The sequence below is a fragment of the Diachasma alloeum genome, unplaced genomic scaffold (genome assembly GCF_001412515.2).
Source record: "Diachasma alloeum isolate Michigan unplaced genomic scaffold, Dall2.0 Dall_scaffold_00192, whole genome shotgun sequence".
NCBI classification, from domain to species: Eukaryota; Metazoa; Arthropoda; class Insecta; order Hymenoptera; family Braconidae; genus Diachasma; species Diachasma alloeum.
Genome location: NW_021680357.1, coordinates 2,708 through 22,292, shown reverse-complemented (window position 1 = coordinate 22,292; position 19,585 = coordinate 2,708). Strand labels below are relative to the sequence as shown.

Here is a 19,585-nt window from a genome sequence, read left to right as displayed (position 1 = left end):
CCCCCCCCCCCCCCACCCCCCGATAAATCGTGCACCGACTGACCCAAACGGTAGGATCAATCGCGTTACACGGAAGAGTATTCCAATGAGACCCCACCAGTGCACAATATCCTCTCTATGTATTAATCCTACGTCACTCGCGTGAAAAACGTTGCTGCACTCGTCGCGAACACCCGCGTACTAGTGCCGATAAAAAAAATCACAATTCTGCCACCAAGTCCATGATTTTACTTCCTTCGATTCTCTCAAATTCCCTTCGGCCTACACGTTGCACATTTATGTAATACACAGTGGAGATTGAAAAGCGAATTAATGCCCCCCTGAATGATACGTAATCCCCAACAACTCTGTCACTTCCGTCTGCCCGAATCACGACAAAACTCCTTGACAGCTCTTTGGAAAAAAAAAACAAATCCACCCTTATTTTCACTCAACTCGAGCTGCAATAATTCATATCGTGTTACACCTTCAGTCGAATGTTTAGTAAGCACCACGTATCGCAATGCGATAGGCCCCTCCCCACTATGCACTCCACGTTTGATTTCTTCCTCGTAAATAGCCCGCGGTTTTCAGTGATAAAAACCCCTCAGCTCCGAGTCTGTGATACTGCGATCAATTTCCACTGGTCAATGTCAACCCTCCGGTAAAATAACTAGAGTGAATTACACCGTGGAAAAACAGTTGTTGAGAGTGTTCGATGATCGAACATTTCTCGATGAGTGAAAAATAATAAAAACGTGGGGCCTACGCGTGGTGGTATAATGTTAATGTCGTGCGTTTGAGGTGCCGAGTTTTTGAACACTGGTATGTGCTGGCCCGTACCGGCCTGTGTGTGTCTCCACGTAGACCGGTGCGCACAACTTAGCCTCCGTTAGTTCCCTGCTGTTAACGTAACCCCCCGCTTCTGATGGATTTCTCGTCCTGTACCGCTGGTTACTCCCGCTGTAGATTTTTCGCTGCGCCGTCGCCGTCGTTATAACCCCACAGTATCATCCACTGGTACCACGCACGCGCCCCGTTGCTCTCAACAACCCCCGGGGTATAGAACTCAGCTTGCGCCATCCACCGACGAGTGTTCGCGTTTTGTTCAAATTTCTCGGCAACTGAATTTTTTATTTCGCCGTTTTGGGGAGTTTTTTTTCCTTAGGCGAGGCGCGGGAAATTTTCCGGCGTTTTCATTCTCGACGATCGGCTTTTTCTCGATGCTTCATGACTATCGGGTCGACTACGACCGACTTACGTACGCGAGACACGACTCGGTCGCACTAAACCGTTGCGTAATCGTCGTGATAAGAGCCCGAAGGCTGACGAGCACACGCGCCTATATAAAACCGTCGACAATACGATCCGCTACTCAAGTCACAGTGTCGTATTAATATACATGTATGTATCTGCGCTCCGGGGACGTGTGAGGGGGGAGAAAAAAAGGGATGTGAGAGGCAGGGTCATCGGTACCGTGCCGCTAATGTATTCGATGTCCACCTATGCAACTCCGTCTCTGTTGGGGCTTTTTTGCACTTTTTTTTCTCGCTCTTCTCTCTTTTTACTGGCCTACGGTTTACTATGTCTACCGCCACCTCGACCTACATATTGATCGTTCGGGTAAACGCACACTGGGCTAAAATTGGAGCAGTTAATGCACAATCGACGTATGAGTGACACAATAGGAATTTAATGGATTATACGCGGTTGATTATCATAACGATTAGAATGAGTTTTTTAATTGAATCATCCGGGATTCAGGTCACAGGTGGGTAATTGTGTTTTGATATGATTATTTGTAGGTGGCAAGGGGGGTTGGGGGGGGGGGCTTTTAGGGTTTTTGCTTCCGAATGGAAGCTTTGCAATCGTTCAAATTTAATTTTCGGGGGTTTTGGGTCAGCTCGACCCAGGGTAATCCAACAAGTCCGAAAATGGAATTTTTAGACTTCGTCCGTATGTAACAACGTTTTTCTTCAATTCAGTAGCGAAGTGGTAAATCGGTTTAAGTCGACTCATCTCCCAATTGAGTTTTTCAGAAATATTTCCGAATCTAACGAAGATAGCGAAATTTTCGTGATTACATTTGTTGTAGCTCTCAATTGGCTCTACAAAAAAAGTTATAACAAAAATTTTGCTATCTCCCTTAGATTCCGAGATATTTATTGAAAACTGGTCAATAGTCAAAATTGACTTATACCGTTTTACCACTTCGCTACTGAATGGTTCGCTAGTGAATGAATGGAATTGAATCTTTTTTCAAATGTAGGTATTGTTGAGCCCCATCGATCGCCATTAATTAAAATTTAATTCATCGATTAGTTTTTTTAATTTTCGAATTTTTTCGAAAATCGGTTGTCCCACGATAATTAAAAATTTTTTCTGAATTGATTGAATGATGGCTTAAAATTTGTTTGGATGCCCCTTTGACCGAGTGCGAAAATGAAGGCGATAGCAATAAATGTTATTTTAATTTATTTGAAAATTTGCAAAAATTTTGTATTTTTTGAAAATCAGAATTCCGGGGATATCTTTGAATATCATGCTTCAAATGAATTCAATCATAGCTTAAAATGTTTGTTTTAATGCCATTAAGTCAAAGTTAAAAGATGATTACGATAGCTATATTAGTTGATTTAATTTTTATGATGATTGTTGAAAATTTCGAATTTTTCATGGATTTCCCTGAAAGTGAGCTTTCTGATGGTTTCTTCAAATGTGATGTTTCAAATTCATTCAAGTATGTATAAATAAAATTTTTCTATTAACATTTTATCGAAGGGCTGAGGGGAGAGATAGAACCGTAAAAAAGACAATCGGTTGTATAGAAAAAATGGATAATAAGAATAATGATGATAATAACATTCAACTGAGTTGAAAATCTGACAAAATTAGTTTTGAAAAATCTTATTCAATTCAATAAAATTAAATAAACAATGAATTATACATGATAGAAGGAAATTATGTGCAAAGTAACCATTCGGAAGCATATTGCTAATTTATTAGCAAAAATAACCACTCCCACTTGTTTTAATGTCGTAATGTTGAAGTGGAATAAAAGCTCTAGGCATCGGGCCATCGTCTGACGGTTTCTGAACTCGGTAGGATTCATTCCTCTGGCGAATGCTGTACGAATTATTTTTCGCGATCGACTCGCTGCGGTTTTGTCGGGCGAGTCAATTCAATTAATCTGTTGTTCATCTCATCAATATAATTCCGCGCTTTGAATATTGTCACCTCCTGTTTTTTGTATTTGGATATTAATATTATTTGTTCAAAGTGAAAAAATCGATAATCATTTTCACAATATTGCATTCAGATTCTCCTAATTCTAGCTATTAATTCTGATCAACTTTGTTCGAAGAAAACCTTAGTAAACGCAATATTAAGAAAGTAGAATTATTCTATTTTCCTCTGACCTAAATAATTTGGACATTTATGATTCGTTTATTCATGTTTCGTAAAATGGTATTCAATTCTCCTTTGTTTGATAGGCGGGCTTCATGAAAATTTGACGCAGGGCGATTGTACTCACGAAAACCGCCTTACTTCCTCCATTCGTTCGAGATACCGCCCATGCTTTTTTTCAGAAAGGAAACGAAGGATAATTTTTGCATCCATAAATCTATTTCTTTTTAAGAAACTAATTATAACACATCCTCCGCAAAGAGTATTTTTTATTGAATTACAATTTCTCTCCGCGATTGCCTTTCCTACAGTAAAATTTGCTCGATTTTCCGGGTAATTTTTATTGAAATTTTCTCTCCGCGTAACCGGAAATGATCAGCCTATTCAAACACCGAATATTTCAACTGTGTACAGCCCGAAATTGCCAGCTCAATCGATTGACAATGAGGCACTAGGACGATGTTATAGATTTCAACGCGTCTTGCTTCTTTCCAAATTCACACCTCTAGATAATATCGTAAACTCTAACGACGGTCAACACCCCATGACTTTCAAATTTCAACGAGGACTGCCCCTGAGGATGTTACGGCGAGGTCGCTCGGTAGAAAAATTGAAGTTGGACGTTATCTCGATTTCTCGTCTGCACGGAGAGAAATATTCAGTAAAAATTACGGAACTCACAATTCACTCACCGATTACAGAATCGACTCAGAAAATTCAAGTGATTGTATCGTCATTTTTCACAGGAGATTCAGGTAAATATTACGGAACGCTCTGGAAAAATTGCGTGACAGTTGCGTAAAATTTCCTACAACCACATTTCGCTCCGGAATTACGGAAAAGATACGTAATTTTTGTTGAATATTTCTCTCCGTGTGCTAACGTTGACCAAAATTCTGTGGCACGAATTTTGGTCATCACGATTCGATCCCAGGGTATCAATATAGCTATCAATATTCGTAGTTATTGATAACAATTTTCTAATTATTCTATAATTATTGAAATAATTCATGCAAGTTCCTCAAATGCTCTGATGTTCGACTACAAAAGGAGAAAAGCATTTCGCTGGAGAAAAAATAGCCAAAGTACTTGGCTATCTTTAATACACAATGATCTGAAAAAAAATATTCTTCTATCATCATGGCCGGGGCGGGGGAAACCCGTAATAAATTGCCACACGGCCTCAGAGTCATCCTAAATCATTCGGTTCCTAAACGCAAAGTCACCCTACAATCAGAGTCAACGTAACAGATTCGCATCTTCATTTAATGAACTTTTTCTGTAGAATCCAGCATTTCAATGGAATCACCCAAAAACTATCAAAAAGTTCAATAGAAATCCAATGCAATTCGCCCAGTTTTTCTCTAAAATGTTTTCATACATGTCCCGCAGTGCAAGTGATGGCACTTGAACTAAATATTACCTAAATACGCCAAATTTTATTCATGCAATAAAGAAATACCCTTTACCTTCAACCGTCTAGAAGGCTCTGAGAATTTACTCCGGTCACATTCAAAGGAGCACCCCGTAAAATAGCAAAATGCAGGCGACAAAAACCGGTAGTCGACTGTTTCACATTTCACTCAACTGCCTCAAGATGGCGTCAACGTCGACCAATGGCGCGGCGCCTCCGCGATCACGTGATAAACAGTTGTGCAAGTGTATTGTGAATGTCAGCTGCGCTACAGAGCGGGTTCAACAGATAAATACTTCGTTTTGGATAGCAAAAAATGACATTTTTTGACACAAGTCATGAGTAAAATAGTGATATAACGCGAGGCCTCGCATCGAGCGATGCGTGCAGTGGTGAATCGGCTGTGATTGCGGTGTTTTACATGTTTCTTATGAACTGCAACATAACCGTCATGCGGAGCGTGGTTACACACACATGTAGACGTGATATTTGAAATAATGTTGAGATTTTACCCTTTTGATTAATCAGTGGGCTTCGTGACACTGCGAATATGGAGGACTTTAATGAGGGAGTGGATGGTAAACTCGCGTCCAGAATGCGCAAAGTTAATCCTGAACAGTTCTTGACACTGGTGAAGATGCACCTGTCCTTCGAGCTCGACATTACCACTGACGAGTAAGTACCAAAAATTATTTTGATAGGGAAGGGGGGGGGGGCAGTTGATCTTTTTTAAATGTTCATGACGTCTTGAATTGTTCAGGAAATGGAGTAATTTTATTTTTCAGTTGAAAGAACAATTAGGGGAGGTTGGGGTAAAATGGACACTAGCCTTTTTTTAAAAATGTTAGTGACGGGTTGAAGTGTTGATGAAATTTAATTTTTTTTTTCAATACAAAGAACAATTCTTTCCCTTTGTGATGAGCCTAAACCGAACTCTATTGATACATTTGTTTCTGAGTTATGAATATTTAAAAAACAGTCAAAAGTGTCCATTTTACCCCGCCCATCCTTACTTATTTTTATTCCACAATTGACTATTTTGCAACACCTTTATTTGAAATTGGTCAATATCTTTTATATTTTGACTGTATTTTTCTACGGGGGATTTTATAGATAAATCAATAGAGGAAAGGTGAATTTCAATAAATCAATACTAAACATGAATTTTAAAATCCCATAGAACCTCGCGAATTCGCTAAACAATCGAATTCAATTGGATTTCTATTGAAATATTCAATGGAATTCGATTTTTGTAGGGGAGGGTGGGGTAAGACGGACACTGTAGACTTTTTTAAAATTATTCATAACTCAGAAACAAATTGATCAATTGAGCTCAGTTTAGGCTCGTGACAAAGGGAAAGTTCTGTTCCTTGTATTGAAGAAAAAACTATTAAATTGTATCAACAATTCAACCCCTCATTTAAAAAAAAAGTCAAAAGTGTCCGTTTTACCCCAACATCCCCTATACAACTTATTCTATTGAGATATTTTCTATGGAGTTTCCTCAGCTCAAATTTGCTAAGTGTTTTCGTTTAACTTTTTTTCCTCAAAAATTTCAAAAATTTTCCTAAAAAATCAAACAAAAAACCTAGAAAATGTCAGCCGCCGAGGACATTCTATAGAAAATATGTAATAGAATAAGTTGTATACAAAAATTGAATTCTGTTCACTTTGACACTTCAATAGAATCGGCCAAAAACAAATAGAAATCCAATAGAATTGTCTCGCTAATTCGCTAGGTTTTTCCATTAATTTTTTTCGCACGTGAAATCCATTATTCATTGTAAAATCTAGAAAGACCTCTTCCATAGCTGAGATAATTTCAAATAAAAATTGTTGACGTTTTCCCAAAATTCCTCAACGTCAAGAGAAATCAACAGTTGAGGGAACTTAACAGCAGCTACTTCGAAATTTCCACACCTTATGGCACTGGAATTAATCAAACATTGTTGCGTTTCCTGTTCAAGTAATGATCCCGTAACGGAAAAAACCAAGGATAAAAAGTGGGGATTCTTGAGTTTCTCCAAAAAACCAAAATCATTGATGAATTTGCAACAGAAAGGCGAAAGCACTGCCCTGACCAATGAGGGCATAAATCAAGTTAAACAGCTCATGGAATATCTGTCCAAAGAACAATGTAAGGATATACAATACATTACCAAAAAATAAATAAATAAAATAGTCCAGTTTTCTCTGGGTTTAGCCATTTTCTCAGGTATCTCTACACTTTATTTACAAGACAAAAATTGGCTTGGTCGATACCTTTTTTTCATAATTTATCTTTACTGAAAGATAAATGAATCGAAATTTCAACTTCCTTTTTTTATTCATATTTCTGTTTAAAAAAAAAAAATTGGAATAAAAAACGGAGAACAATCGACTGGAAAGAACATAGAAAATTATAATCATTTATTTTATGAAATAATATCTATTAGACATTTTCTGTCAGAAGAATCTGTCAAAAAAAATGGAATAGATTTTTCTATCGAATTTGTCATTTTTTCTGCACAATTTGTAAAATCATTGGTTATATTGAAAATAATCGACTCTACAGACTCTAAACTTAGTCATCAGAAATGTTAATTTCATCGTCAATCTAAATAAACTGCAGAGTTTTTCTCACACATGAAATAATTCGATTTTCGAAAAATGAGTGAATATCGTTAATTCCCTGGAATTAACCATTCAATCCACCAAATTCTCATAATTTTTCCAGGCATTGTCCAGGAGGGAATTTTCCGAAGAACCGGAAAATTGACCCGCCAACAGGACCTCAAAACGGCTCTGTACCAGGGCCACCCAATAGACCTGAATGATGGACCATACAGTGTTCACGATTGTGCCTCAGTCCTCAAGAGTTTCCTGGCTGAACTTCCAGAGCCACTGTTAACCGAGCTCCATTATCCAGCTCACTGTCAAATCGCTGAATTATGCAGTTCAGATTCGAGCTCCAACGAATCCCGACTCCTCGGATCTCTGCAATTACTTCTGCTACTTCTTCCCCCGACGAATCGAATTTTACTGAAGCATCTGTTGAAGCTTCTGCACAAGACAGCGAGTTTCGAGAGCAGCAACAAAATGAATTGTGATACATTGGCAACGTTGTTTACGCCCCATCTGATGTGCCCGAGGAAATTATCACCAGAAGCACTGCACGTGAATTCACAGAATTTATCTGGATTGGTGGCCTTCATGATTCGAAAGGGAAAAGAGTTGTTTGAAATTCCACCGAAATTGGCGACTGATATCAGGGCTTATTGGGTCGATCAGGAGAGGAGATTGCTGAGTCCAAATAAAAATGATGTGAGTTTGCAATTGTTTTTAGGCGTGCAAACATTTATCCCAGTGATTTCAAGGGGTTTTGGAGAAAAAGAACCAAAATACCTCGAATTTTCATTGTGAAATTTATCCACTATGGAGATGAACCCGAATATTCATCCATTTATCCAAATTTCCTTGATTCCTATTAGTTTTCGTGGAATCATTGACCTGACATTCAGTTTCCATGGACTTTACCATTAACTTGTGAATTTGCAATTACGAAATTTTGAAAAATTTCAGTGGAACTTTCACTCGATAAAAAAAAACAAAGATGCGTATTCGAACAACATTAATTGTTTACTTGTTCGCTAATGAATCGACGAAATTTAATCATTGTTCTCAGATGTAGGGATTAATTAATTAAAATTTAATTGGTGTATTAATTTTTAGAATTTTCGATTTTTTTTAAAATCAGTTCGATGGCAACTTGAAAATAGTTCTGAATCCACAGAATGATGGCTTGAAAGAGTTACTTCGATGACCCTTCGTTTTGATTTATAGAATAATTTTTTAAAAATTCACATTCTTTGAAAACGTGAATTCCGGAAATATCTATCGGATTTTAAAGATAATATAGACAGCATTATTATTGCATTTGATTTATAAAAGAATTCTCAAGAAATCTCACACAGTTGATTAAAGAAGAAGTATAATTCAATGAACAAAATAATATAAAACTATAAATGAAGCTATTGCTAATTCATTAGCAGAAATAGCTATCCCATTAAAAAAAACCATTATTATATTTTACCGAAAAGAATTATTATCATTTCAAATAATAGATTTTTCAGTTTTATAATTATTCCATTTCATTATTATTATTACTATTATTATTATTCGTATAATTAATACTATTACATGTATATGTATACTACTGCATATCGCCACCTTCCAATGGTAAATAATATTAAAAACTATTATTATATTTTACTGAAAAGAATTATTGCAGAAGTAATTTTTCTATTTTATGAGAAATAATCGTCTCCTATTCTCATTTCAGCTGAATGAATCAATCTCAGATGCAACAGGAACAGCCCACACAGTCTTCAGCTTCGTCGATCACAAATTAACAGCGAAAGCCAACTCAACCGAAGACACCCAAGCTGCGTTAGCCCAACTGTACGCCCATATCCAGGCGATGCCAGAGTCTGCGAAGAAGCGTCGCCTGGTGAAACAGTTCAACAAAGAAAATGGCCAGGGCACCCCAAGACACGTAAAGCAAGTGCGAACGAAGAGCTTAGGAGACTCTATAAAGAAACACATCTTCCAGAAGAAATTACTAGGGCATAAGAAGCTGGTGGAGATAAATATTGGGTTTAACATGAGCAAATCCAGCAGCGAAGAGAACATTCTATCATCTGTAAGTACTATTTTTAAATTTATGAACTGTGGGAAATTGCAAATTGATTCTTCTACTCGAATATGCTCTTTATTTTTCTATTTGTTTATTTATTGTTTGTATACTGCCTGTAGTGCGTGGCAACATTTGGCAGGAGAGGACCCAGAATATACATGAAGTAATGCTTAATAAACATGAGTTCAAGTACGAAAAAATGTCATAGAAAAGTCTAGTGAATTCACTAGAAAATTTCATTGTATTGAACTTTTAATTATTTTTGGCCGATTTAAAATTCTAAAAGTCCGCAGATTATTTGCTCTCCTAAGCGATTTATGGTATTGAGATATTTTCTATAGAAATTCCTTCCTTTTTTGTTTGATTTTTTTGTAAAAGAAAGAAAAATCGAGCGGAAAAAATTTAGAAAATTCCTGTCGAGGAATTCCTACCGAAATTTTCTCAAAAGAAAAAATTCTATAAAAACACTAAATTGTACTGATTTTTTCTTTAGAATAATTTTTATCGTATATTTTCAGTAGAAATCCCATAAAATTTTCTGTCGAATTCTCCAAGTTTTTCTTGAAATTTTCCCTGCGTTTTTGTAAGAAAGAAAAATATAAAAAAGAAGCCCATTAGTTTCTGCATTCACACAACAACAAATAATTCTCTCATTTTCTTTTGCTTCTAACAATGCAATGCACGAGAATGTGACTAATTTCCTCGTCTCGCATGTTGAAACAGACTCACAAAGAATTGGCGTTGCCATCGAAGACGTTGTTCAGCAAATCTGATGACGAGTTGAGTTCAGAGAGTTTTACAATTGACAACGATAATCTCATGCACTCGAAGCACATGAGCAGCAGCACCGGAAGCCTGGATAAAACGAATAACTCAAGAACAACTAAAACGAAGTGGAAGGACTTTGTTAAAATGAGGGAGGCCCCTGACGATGCTGAGAGTGACAAGACATCGAACGAGAGACTGGAGAGCTCCATCAAAGCCTCAAGGAGTTTGACAACAATCAGCGAGAATGGAAAGACAGAGGAGTTGTCAGAGATTCGAGTGGTCGTGGACGACAGAAAGGTGCGTCGGTACAACTCTGAGCCCTGTGACATGCACAGTAATTTTGAGGTGGAGAGTGAGCAGTCGGAAGCCAACAGCACTGACCCAATAATATCGACGCTCCAGCGACCGAAAATAGAATTGGTTTTCACTCCCAAGAATTCGGAGTTGAAGGGGCCTTCGGCTGGTGAGAAAGGCCCAGGGAGTCGCACCTCACCAGTCGTCAAGTACAAGTTTTGGAATTGTCATTCGGCTCACACGTCCACACCTGCTGATATTCTCAGGCGAAATTTGGCGAATGGAGAGGCCTGCGGGGTGACGCCAATCAAGAAGAATGACAAGAGCATGAGTCCTATTACTAAGAGCACTGCTAAAATGCCGAGATCTATGCAGGTATGCATGATTGTACTAACATTCGTTGAGGGAATCTGTCGCAGAGAGACAGTTATATCACAGGAAAATTTTAATTCGATTGGAATATTTTATTCTGGGATAAGTACAGTTCGAAATCATTATAAGATTGAAGAAAAATTACTTGTCTGAAGGGAATATGCTTCAGATGTTGGAAATTTTGTCCTCAGTGCGGTATCTCGTGAAATGGTGACTAGTAATTTTCAGGAGAGTGATGTTGAATTCGATTCAGGGGGAAAAGTAATTAAATTTTGGGTTTCAATGGGAATTATAGGAATTTCGGAATTTTTGAGAAGCAAAAAGACGAGAATTCTCTGAGTTGACTGAATTTTCAATCAATATCAGTAGTTAGATGACAATTAATTCAGTGGAATTTTAACTTACTGGAAATTAGAGAATATTTTTATCTCAATTTTCCTGATTTTCATTATTTTTCAGGGATTAATTGAATGGTTTCTATACCAGAAATTTTCTTCTTTAATGAATGACAGGAAAATTTCCACCTAGAAGATGATTGCATCAACGAGTTGATTTAATTGCATTCCTGGAATGCGCATGAGAATGTTTTCACCTGAATTTTCATGTTTTCCATTAATTTTCGGGGAATAATTAAACTAAAATTTACATTTTCTGTTAAGTTTTCCATAAAATTTTGAAAAGTGCATCTTTTAGTTGAAAAATTTTCATTTCCATGAGATTTTCAGGTGAATAGCAATAATTTACCTTTAAAAATGCATTTATTCTCTTGAAATAAAATAAGACTCGGAGTGAAGTTACATCTGCTTATCACAAGAATGGGAATGTCTTCTTTTTAAACCTAAAATGGGGTCTATTCCAGAAATTTTCTGCCTAGAAGATGATTACATTACCAAATTAATTCAGTGTTGTTCCCTCGAATGAACACAAGAATGTTTTCACCTGATTTTTTCGAATTTCCATTAATTTTCAGGGAATAATGAACCTAAAATGTACACTTTCGATCGATTTTCCCATAAAGTTTAGTATTTTCAATCATAAAAGTCCTTGAAATTCATCCCTTCAAATACAATATGCATTTGTAAATTATTCTACAGGAGACAATGATGACTCCTCGATCGAGGAAGCCAGTGATGATGATCTCAGGCTCGAACCTGTGCAATCTGGCGGCAATGGATGAGGCCCCCCAGAATCTCCAAATCGTGGACATCGACATCGACGATCACAGCTACGTATCAAGCCCTGAGAACGCATCAAGAACGCAACTAGAGAGCTACCACGAAAACAAGGAGAACTACCAACGTCCCCCGTACCGTGGTCGAAACTTCGTCACCTCCATCGAGGACGACCACGCCCATCATAAGAGCACAATGTCCATAACCAGTACATTCAGGGAATACCTGCTGTCGAGAAGTGTTCTAACAGCGAGTCCTGTGGATCTCAGTTTTACATCTCGAACAGGAGATTTCGAGCAATCAGAGTCAGATTTGAATATTCTGAATGAAGAGGGTCTATCTGATAGCCTCCTTCACTGTCTCGATGGGAATAATCCAGGCTCCGATACCTCTGGAATCGCCTCGAGCAGTGGCAACAGTGGCAACAACTCTGATGATAAATTTGAGGATGGGAGCACCACAGGGCCGAGAAAACGAGGTACAAGTTTACAACGTAATGACTCGAAGCGATCTGTCAGAGGCGTACAGAGAGATGAAAGAAGGCATCAGTCTGCCATGCAGAAGCAACTCAGTGAGTCGACTCTGAATTCAATCAAATTGAAGGACACCTTCCAAGAGACATCATTCTAATGAAGAAAATTGTGAATTCCATTTTTTATACGTCGATATCTAAGTGAAACAGAAGCAATTTATAATGAATAATCATGACTTTTCCACAATAAATATTTTCTCGTATGTTAAAGATCCTCAATTTTTATTTTTCACTTGCTCGTTCTTGTTTTGATCCGCTCTACTCCAGTAAGTCATCTTGATTCACAGATAATTTTTTAGTCTTACAGTTGAGTGAATCATCACTTGAATATCAACAATTAACTTCTTCGTTCATTACTATATGATTTTTTTACTGTTTGAAAATATTTATATCGGGATTATTTCACGTTATGGGAATTGGGGGGGATATGAATGGGGTTCACTGATCACAGTCGTGGGTCAGAACATATCGTCGTGTCCAAGATCTGGAATATAAGAGAGCCCTCTCTCCTTCAGGGCTTTACTCTGCAGGCGATCTTGGTCTTGTTTCGACTCCTGCTCTCTCCTCTGTGCGTCCAAGATATCGTCGACTGATACTTCTGACAGTGGGAGATCTTTTTCCCTGTCCCTATCCTGAAATCATCATTTTTGTCAGATATTCAAGGTAAAATTATGAGAAACATGTTGTCAAAGAATTTTTATTTGCACTCAAAAAAATCACACATTGAAAAATAATAAAAAAATTTAACACATTGTGCTGAACATTTTAAGAGAGTCTTGAGATGAAAAACTTGTCGCAAAAACAGACTGAGTTGTTCCAAAAAATAAAGTTTTTGAGGGCTTTCCACTTCGTATAAACAATTTTATTTGGAAATGGCTTAGGTTGAAGGAGAGTCGCTTGCACACCCAAAGAAATGTTCTATTTGAATTAAATTAACTTATTTGGCACGCATGAAAAAATTTAATAGAAAGATTAACGCTTTCTCCAAGAAATTCCATTGAATTTCTATTGAAACTCTATAAGAATTCTCTTGAAATTTTATTATAATTCTACGAAGAAATTCCCTTTTTTGCGTCATTTCTATAGAAGATTATAAAACTTTACCGTGTTATTTTATTAAAACATATTTGATGGAGAAATGTCAATAGATTTTGATTTTTCTATAGAAAAATTCTTGAATGTAAATTTTTCAAGTTTTGTCCGCGGTATTTTTAGCTGTTTTTTATAAGGAAATTCAAGAAAAGAACTTGGAAAAGTCATGCCCAAGAAGATTACAAAAAAAATCCAAACAGACTAACTTTAAATAGAACGAAAAAGTTGAATAGAAGAAAGTTAAATAGAGAAATGAATATTTATAGACATAAACATCCAAATTTCATTATTTTTTTGAGACCAAAATCTAAAAAAATACGAACAAGTTCCCAATGGTGCAGCACTCAGATGTTTCTCATCATTCTCAAAATTTCCTCATTATTTTGACTTCTCACACGAAACACCGCGATTTCCAACAAAATATCATTGAAATGAATAGAAAAATGTAGAATAGACAGTGATATCTGATTCAGATGCGTAATTTCTTCGGGTGCACCCACTCCAGATGGAATTTTGTAAATTACAACTTACTATTTCACCTAACAATACGACATTTTCACCTCTGACAATAAATACACCCCTGGGTATATCACCGTACTCTTTTCCCACGTGAATTCTCTCGATAGTTCTGTGTAAAACGAGATTTGCAAATTGATCAACGCTCCGTAAGTATCCAATCAACGTTCGTCCATCCCTCAGCAGAACCATCAACTTTTCTGAAGAAAGAAGATGACCGAGATGTTGAATTATGCTCAAACAGCAGAGGAAAGACTTTCTGCTAGAAATTTCTGTTGAACTTCTGTTGAAATAACGCGAACGAAAGCTTTGGAATTTCACGCTTTGTTCACAGAAATGTTGAATAGAAAATAGTTTATTTTACAGAAAATCAATAGATTTTAGAATTTCTATACCTCCGTACATCATTCTCTTGAGATATTTACTACTAAAAAAAATTCTTTGGCATAAAATTTCTTACTTTCGTTTACAGCAGTTTTCCCTTTTCTCATAAAAGAATTTGAATAAAAAAAAATAGAGCCGAGGAATTTCTATAGAAAATCGTAGTATAAAATAAATTACATAAAGAGTTCAAAATTTAATGTTTTTTAAAATAATTTCTATCAACATTTCCATTCAAAAAACGCATAAAAAAAGCTTTGAAATTTCACGTTTTGTTTATCTAAATGTTTAATAAAAAATACTTTACACAGAAAATAAATAGATTTTAGAATTTCTATATTTCCATACATTATTTTCTTGAGATATTTTCTATAGAAAAAAAATTCTTTGGCATAAAATTCCTTACTTTCGTTTACAGTAGTTTTCCCTTTGCTCATCAAAGAATCAAATTCGTGAAGCCCATTCGTAAAAAACGTGAAGCCCAAAAATGCTTATAGAAAAAAATGCTACAGAATAAGTTACATAAAAAATTCAAAATCAATTATTTTTTAAAACATTTTCTATTGAAAATTTCCATTAAAATAACACGTAGAAAATCTAATTTCTCGATTAAATCTGCGAAGGCCTAATCAAATTTTCAATAAAAGTTCAATCCTTTTTGAAGACTGAAAATCGTTCCCTCAAGTTGAGGAAGGTGTTAATAATTTTTTATTCAAATTAGGCTGATGAAACCCAATTTGAATAGGAGTTCAAGAGAAATTCCTGACGAATTCGCCAGGTGTTTCTACAGAATTTTTTCCTGAGACAAATTGATAGAACGTACTGTCAAGTTCGTCGAGAAGCGATGCTGTTCCTGGCACAACGTCCATCTCTGCAGTATCCTTGATGTTGTCACAATCCTCACGGACAATTAGAACATTCTCATTCAACACAGTGACCCGGTGGCATCAGATAGAGGTTAAACTCGCGAGAACGACAAGTGATACTCCGAAAATATTGCGAATACGATTTTTTTCTCTATCAACAATTGATCCGTCACTGAATAAAACAAACTATTTCGGGGGAACGAACGGTTTATTGTTTTAGTTTCGCTTCCATGTGATATTCACACGATTCACCGACGGTAATTCCAGCACTGATGTTCGTAAATAGCATTGTAGTGTGATCTGTGGGCAACAACAGGGAATTGAAAATTGAAATGGACAAACCTGTGGGCTCTAATGGTAAAGGCATACTGGGGGCAAAAAACATTTGCTAATTAGTACTTTTTTTAAAATAAATTTTTGAAAAATCACCTTTGAAAAAAAAGGCGTTATCCCCTCTATTTCATTATTTCCAAAAAATTTTACCACCAATCGATAGCAAATGGTTTGAAGATTTTTGCGAGTTAAGAAAAAATCGTCAATGCAATCCTATTATTGTGTAAATTAACAATTCCAATTTCAACTGAAAACCAGAGTTGATGACCAGAGTTTGTAACAGAGATGTCAGACAAGATATGAATGTTTTTTTTGGCTCAAATGAAAGAGCGGGTCGAGAAATGGCGTGCAGAAGTCTTTAAAGATGACAAATGTCTCTAAAGATGATGTCTGTTTTCAATTGAAAAGCGCAATTGTGACAACATTGTCCAGTGGGGTCTAGGAGTCTCCCCTGGTTCAAAACCATCTTTAGAGGCCCTAGCACGCCATTTCTCGACCCGCTCTTTCATTTGAGACCAAAAAAAAATTCATATTTTGTCTGACATGTCTGCTACAAACTCGGGTCTTCAACTCGGGCCTTCAATAGACCTTTTCATTCTGAGAGTCACTAGATTTGCGGACACTTTTTTCCCATGTTAATTCCCCTAGGATTTACGGATACTTTATCGAATTTACATATAAATCATGGTTTTTGAGCGCCCAAGTGTATATCATTGTAAAGTTCAATATTTATCAGAATTTTCCATGGTTTTTTCGGAGATTTTTTCGTTGAATGAACGAAATAAATATTTCCCCTAGATTTCCAAAATGAAAAGGTCTATTGAAAGCTAATTGATCGGATCTGATCTATTATCTCTGCTGATCTAGAGTAGAGAGATGCGTCGACTAGCGACACCTTCACCCTCTAACCGAACAGGCCCCAGTGGGTAAGATAGGGAACGAGAGCTCTATGCATTATACCTCTGCCTCTGCCACTGAAAGGAGGCTTTGGCGTTCGTTCCGTCTATTTTCAGTGAAAAAAGGTAGTAATCCGGGAAAATAATTAATAATAATGCCATAATCAGTTAATTATGATGGCGAGGGATGATTTCATCAAGAAATCAGACTTTATTATCGCTTATTATGAAGCCTGAAGGTTTAAAAAGGGCAATGCCAAAATTTGCCATTGCGCAACTTCTCCGCGCACATTCATCATGGCGGCCGGCTACTGGCAGAGAATGGGTGGCTTGGCGTTCGTCCGCAGATTTTCGGTGAGAAAAGGGATAAAACCGGAAAAATGAATACTAATCATGCAATAATCAGTTGAAATTGATGGCGAGGAATGATTTTATCAAGAAATCAGACTTTATTATCGCTTATTATGAAGCCTGAACGTCTAAAAAGTACAATGCCAAAATTTGCCACTGCGCAACTTCTCCACGCACATTCATCATGGCGGCCGGCTACGGGCAGAGAGTGGGTGCTTTGGCGTTCCTCCGCGAATTTTCGGTGAGAAAAGGCATAAAGCCGGGAAAATGAATACTAATCATGCAATAATCAGTTGATATTGATGGCGAGGAATGATTTTATCAAGAAATCAGACTTTATTATCGCTTATTATGAAGCCTGAACGTCTAAAAAGTACAATGCCAAAATTTGCCACTGCGCAACTTCTCCACGCACATTCATCATGGCGGCCGGCTACGGGCAGAGAGTGGGTGCTTTGGCGTTCCTCCGCGAATTTTCGGTGAGAAAAGGCATAAAGCCGGGAAAATGAATACTAATCATGCAATAATCAGTTGATATTGATGGCGAGGAATGATTTTATCAAGAAATCAGACTTTATTATCGCTTATTATGAAGCCTGAACGTCTAAAAAGTACAATGCCAAAATTTGCCACTGCGCAACTTCTCCACGCACATTCATCATGGCGGCCGGCTACGGGCAGAGAGTGGGTGCTTTGGCGTTCCTCCGCGAATTTTCGGTGAGAAAAGGCATAAAGCCGGGAAAATGAATACTAATCATGCAATAATCAGTTGATATTGATGGCGAGGAATGATTTTATCAAGAAATCAGACTTTATTATCGCTTATTATGAAGCCTGAACGTCTAAAAAGTACAATGCCAAAATTTGCCACTGCGCAACTTCTCCACGCACATTCATCATGGCGGCCGGCTACGGGCAGAGAGTGGGTGCTTTGGCGTTCCTCCGCGAATTTTCGGTGAGAAAAGGCATAAAGCCGGGAAAATGAATACTAATCATGCAATAATCAGTTAATATTGCTGGCGAGGAGTGATTTTTTAAAGAAATTGGACTTTATTGAACTACATATTACAAAACCTAGACATCTAACGAGTCAACGCCAAATATCGCCAGTGCGCAACTTCTCTACGCACATCCATCATGGCGACCGGCCATTGGTACTGAGCGGGGGGCTTTGACGCGTTTACCCAATGAATTCTAAAGGAAAAAGAGAATAAAACTCTGGAATGGAACATGGACAATTGAATAATGAGTTGACAATGATGGAGAGTAACGATTTTATGGTGAACTTTGGATTTATTGTGATGAATTACGAGTGCTATAGGACAAAAACGACATTTCTATGGATCGACATAATTGTGATGTCGCAAGATGACGCCTGCCGTGTAATTCTGGACAAAGTGACAATGTTTGGTGTTTTAATGAGTCTATTGACTTCCTAATAAATTAAAAATTCAATTCAAAAGTGAAATGGTTGTGGAATGGAGGACTCAGTGGATTTTATCAGTGAATTTGTGGTTATGAAAAGTTTCAAAGTACTTTGGGGAGTTCCGTATTGCCGATGTGTTGATAAAATACGCGAGATGGGGACCGGTGTGTTATTAAATCGGTGGCGAATGTTTTTTTGTTCGGGTAAATATTCGGAGTATTTGATTTAAATTCGAAAAATCGCGAGTGAAGTGTGGAAAAGTGATGGAGAATTAAGTGAAAAGTAGAATTGTGGGAGTAGGAGGTAGTATATGCCAAGCTGCCGGGTGTTTCAACGACCGGTGAGTCCCTCAAAATATTAATTTCTTTATTCTTTGATTGTTTGATGTCGCTGGTTGATAACTTTGAGAGTAGGGGAAAGTAAAATATTAAAACACAGAAGCCTCTTCAGATTTTAAAGGAAGGCTACCGAGACATAAATTAAGAAATTTCGATGATTATTTAAACTTTCGAAAAATCTCATTAAAAGCTATAAAAAACGTTATTATGAAAATTCCGGTATCTCCCTTAGATTCGGAGATATTCTTCGAAAACTCAGCTAAGAGCTGAATCGGCTGAAACCGTTTTACCGCCCATTCGCTACTAAATTATGTGACTTATATTTTGCGATAAATTCCACACGAGAAATGTTTAAAAAAAGAGTTTTTCAAAAGAAATATAGCCTGGATGACATTCCTCCCGAAAATATCTAAAACTGATAATTGATAATTACAGCTAAAAACCTGTTTCAACAAAGCACGTCAGTCCCTTGAATCCAATTAAATACCGGAATAACTCATTCAAGAATCTAGAGATTGAATCGATAATTTAAATGCTGTTGTTAAGAAGACAGTAAACAAACAAGCCCCTTGACATTACTTGCTCTCGTGTAAGTACCCGAAATTCAATGCAGTTGACAATTTCTTTCATTGCCATTGCAATTACCGAATCATCTTCGTCCGGAGAAAACAGACTCGTGAAATAATTTTCGTTATGGCGACTCCTCTCCTGCAGAGTAGTCTTTTACGGATTGAAAACCGATGTAATAAGTAACGGACATTACATCACTGAT

At 37.0% G+C, this 19,585-nt stretch overlaps 2 protein-coding genes across 2 annotated transcripts; one reads left to right on the top strand and one right to left on the bottom strand.

The window, feature by feature from the left end:
• Nucleotides 1–4,857: 4,857 nt before the first annotated feature.
• On the top strand, nucleotides 4,858–12,824 carry LOC107048452. The gene is made up of 6 exons (XM_015271619.2): nucleotides 4,858–5,476; nucleotides 6,769–6,938; nucleotides 7,518–8,104; nucleotides 9,123–9,482; nucleotides 10,200–10,913; nucleotides 12,005–12,824. The coding sequence occupies exons 1-6, from the start codon at nucleotides 5,352–5,354 to the stop codon at nucleotides 12,710–12,712; spliced, it is 2,664 nt and encodes an 887-aa protein (XP_015127105.1). The 5' UTR covers nucleotides 4,858–5,351; the 3' UTR covers nucleotides 12,713–12,824.
• On the bottom strand, nucleotides 12,816–15,768 carry LOC107048454 (U6 snRNA-associated Sm-like protein LSm1). The gene is made up of 3 exons (XM_015271620.2): nucleotides 15,427–15,768; nucleotides 14,238–14,422; nucleotides 12,816–13,246 (listed from the first exon to the last, which is right to left on the bottom strand). The coding sequence occupies exons 1-3, from the start codon at nucleotides 15,470–15,472 to the stop codon at nucleotides 13,073–13,075; spliced, it is 405 nt and encodes a 134-aa protein (XP_015127106.1). The 5' UTR covers nucleotides 15,473–15,768; the 3' UTR covers nucleotides 12,816–13,072.
• Nucleotides 15,769–19,585: the final 3,817 nt, after the last annotated feature.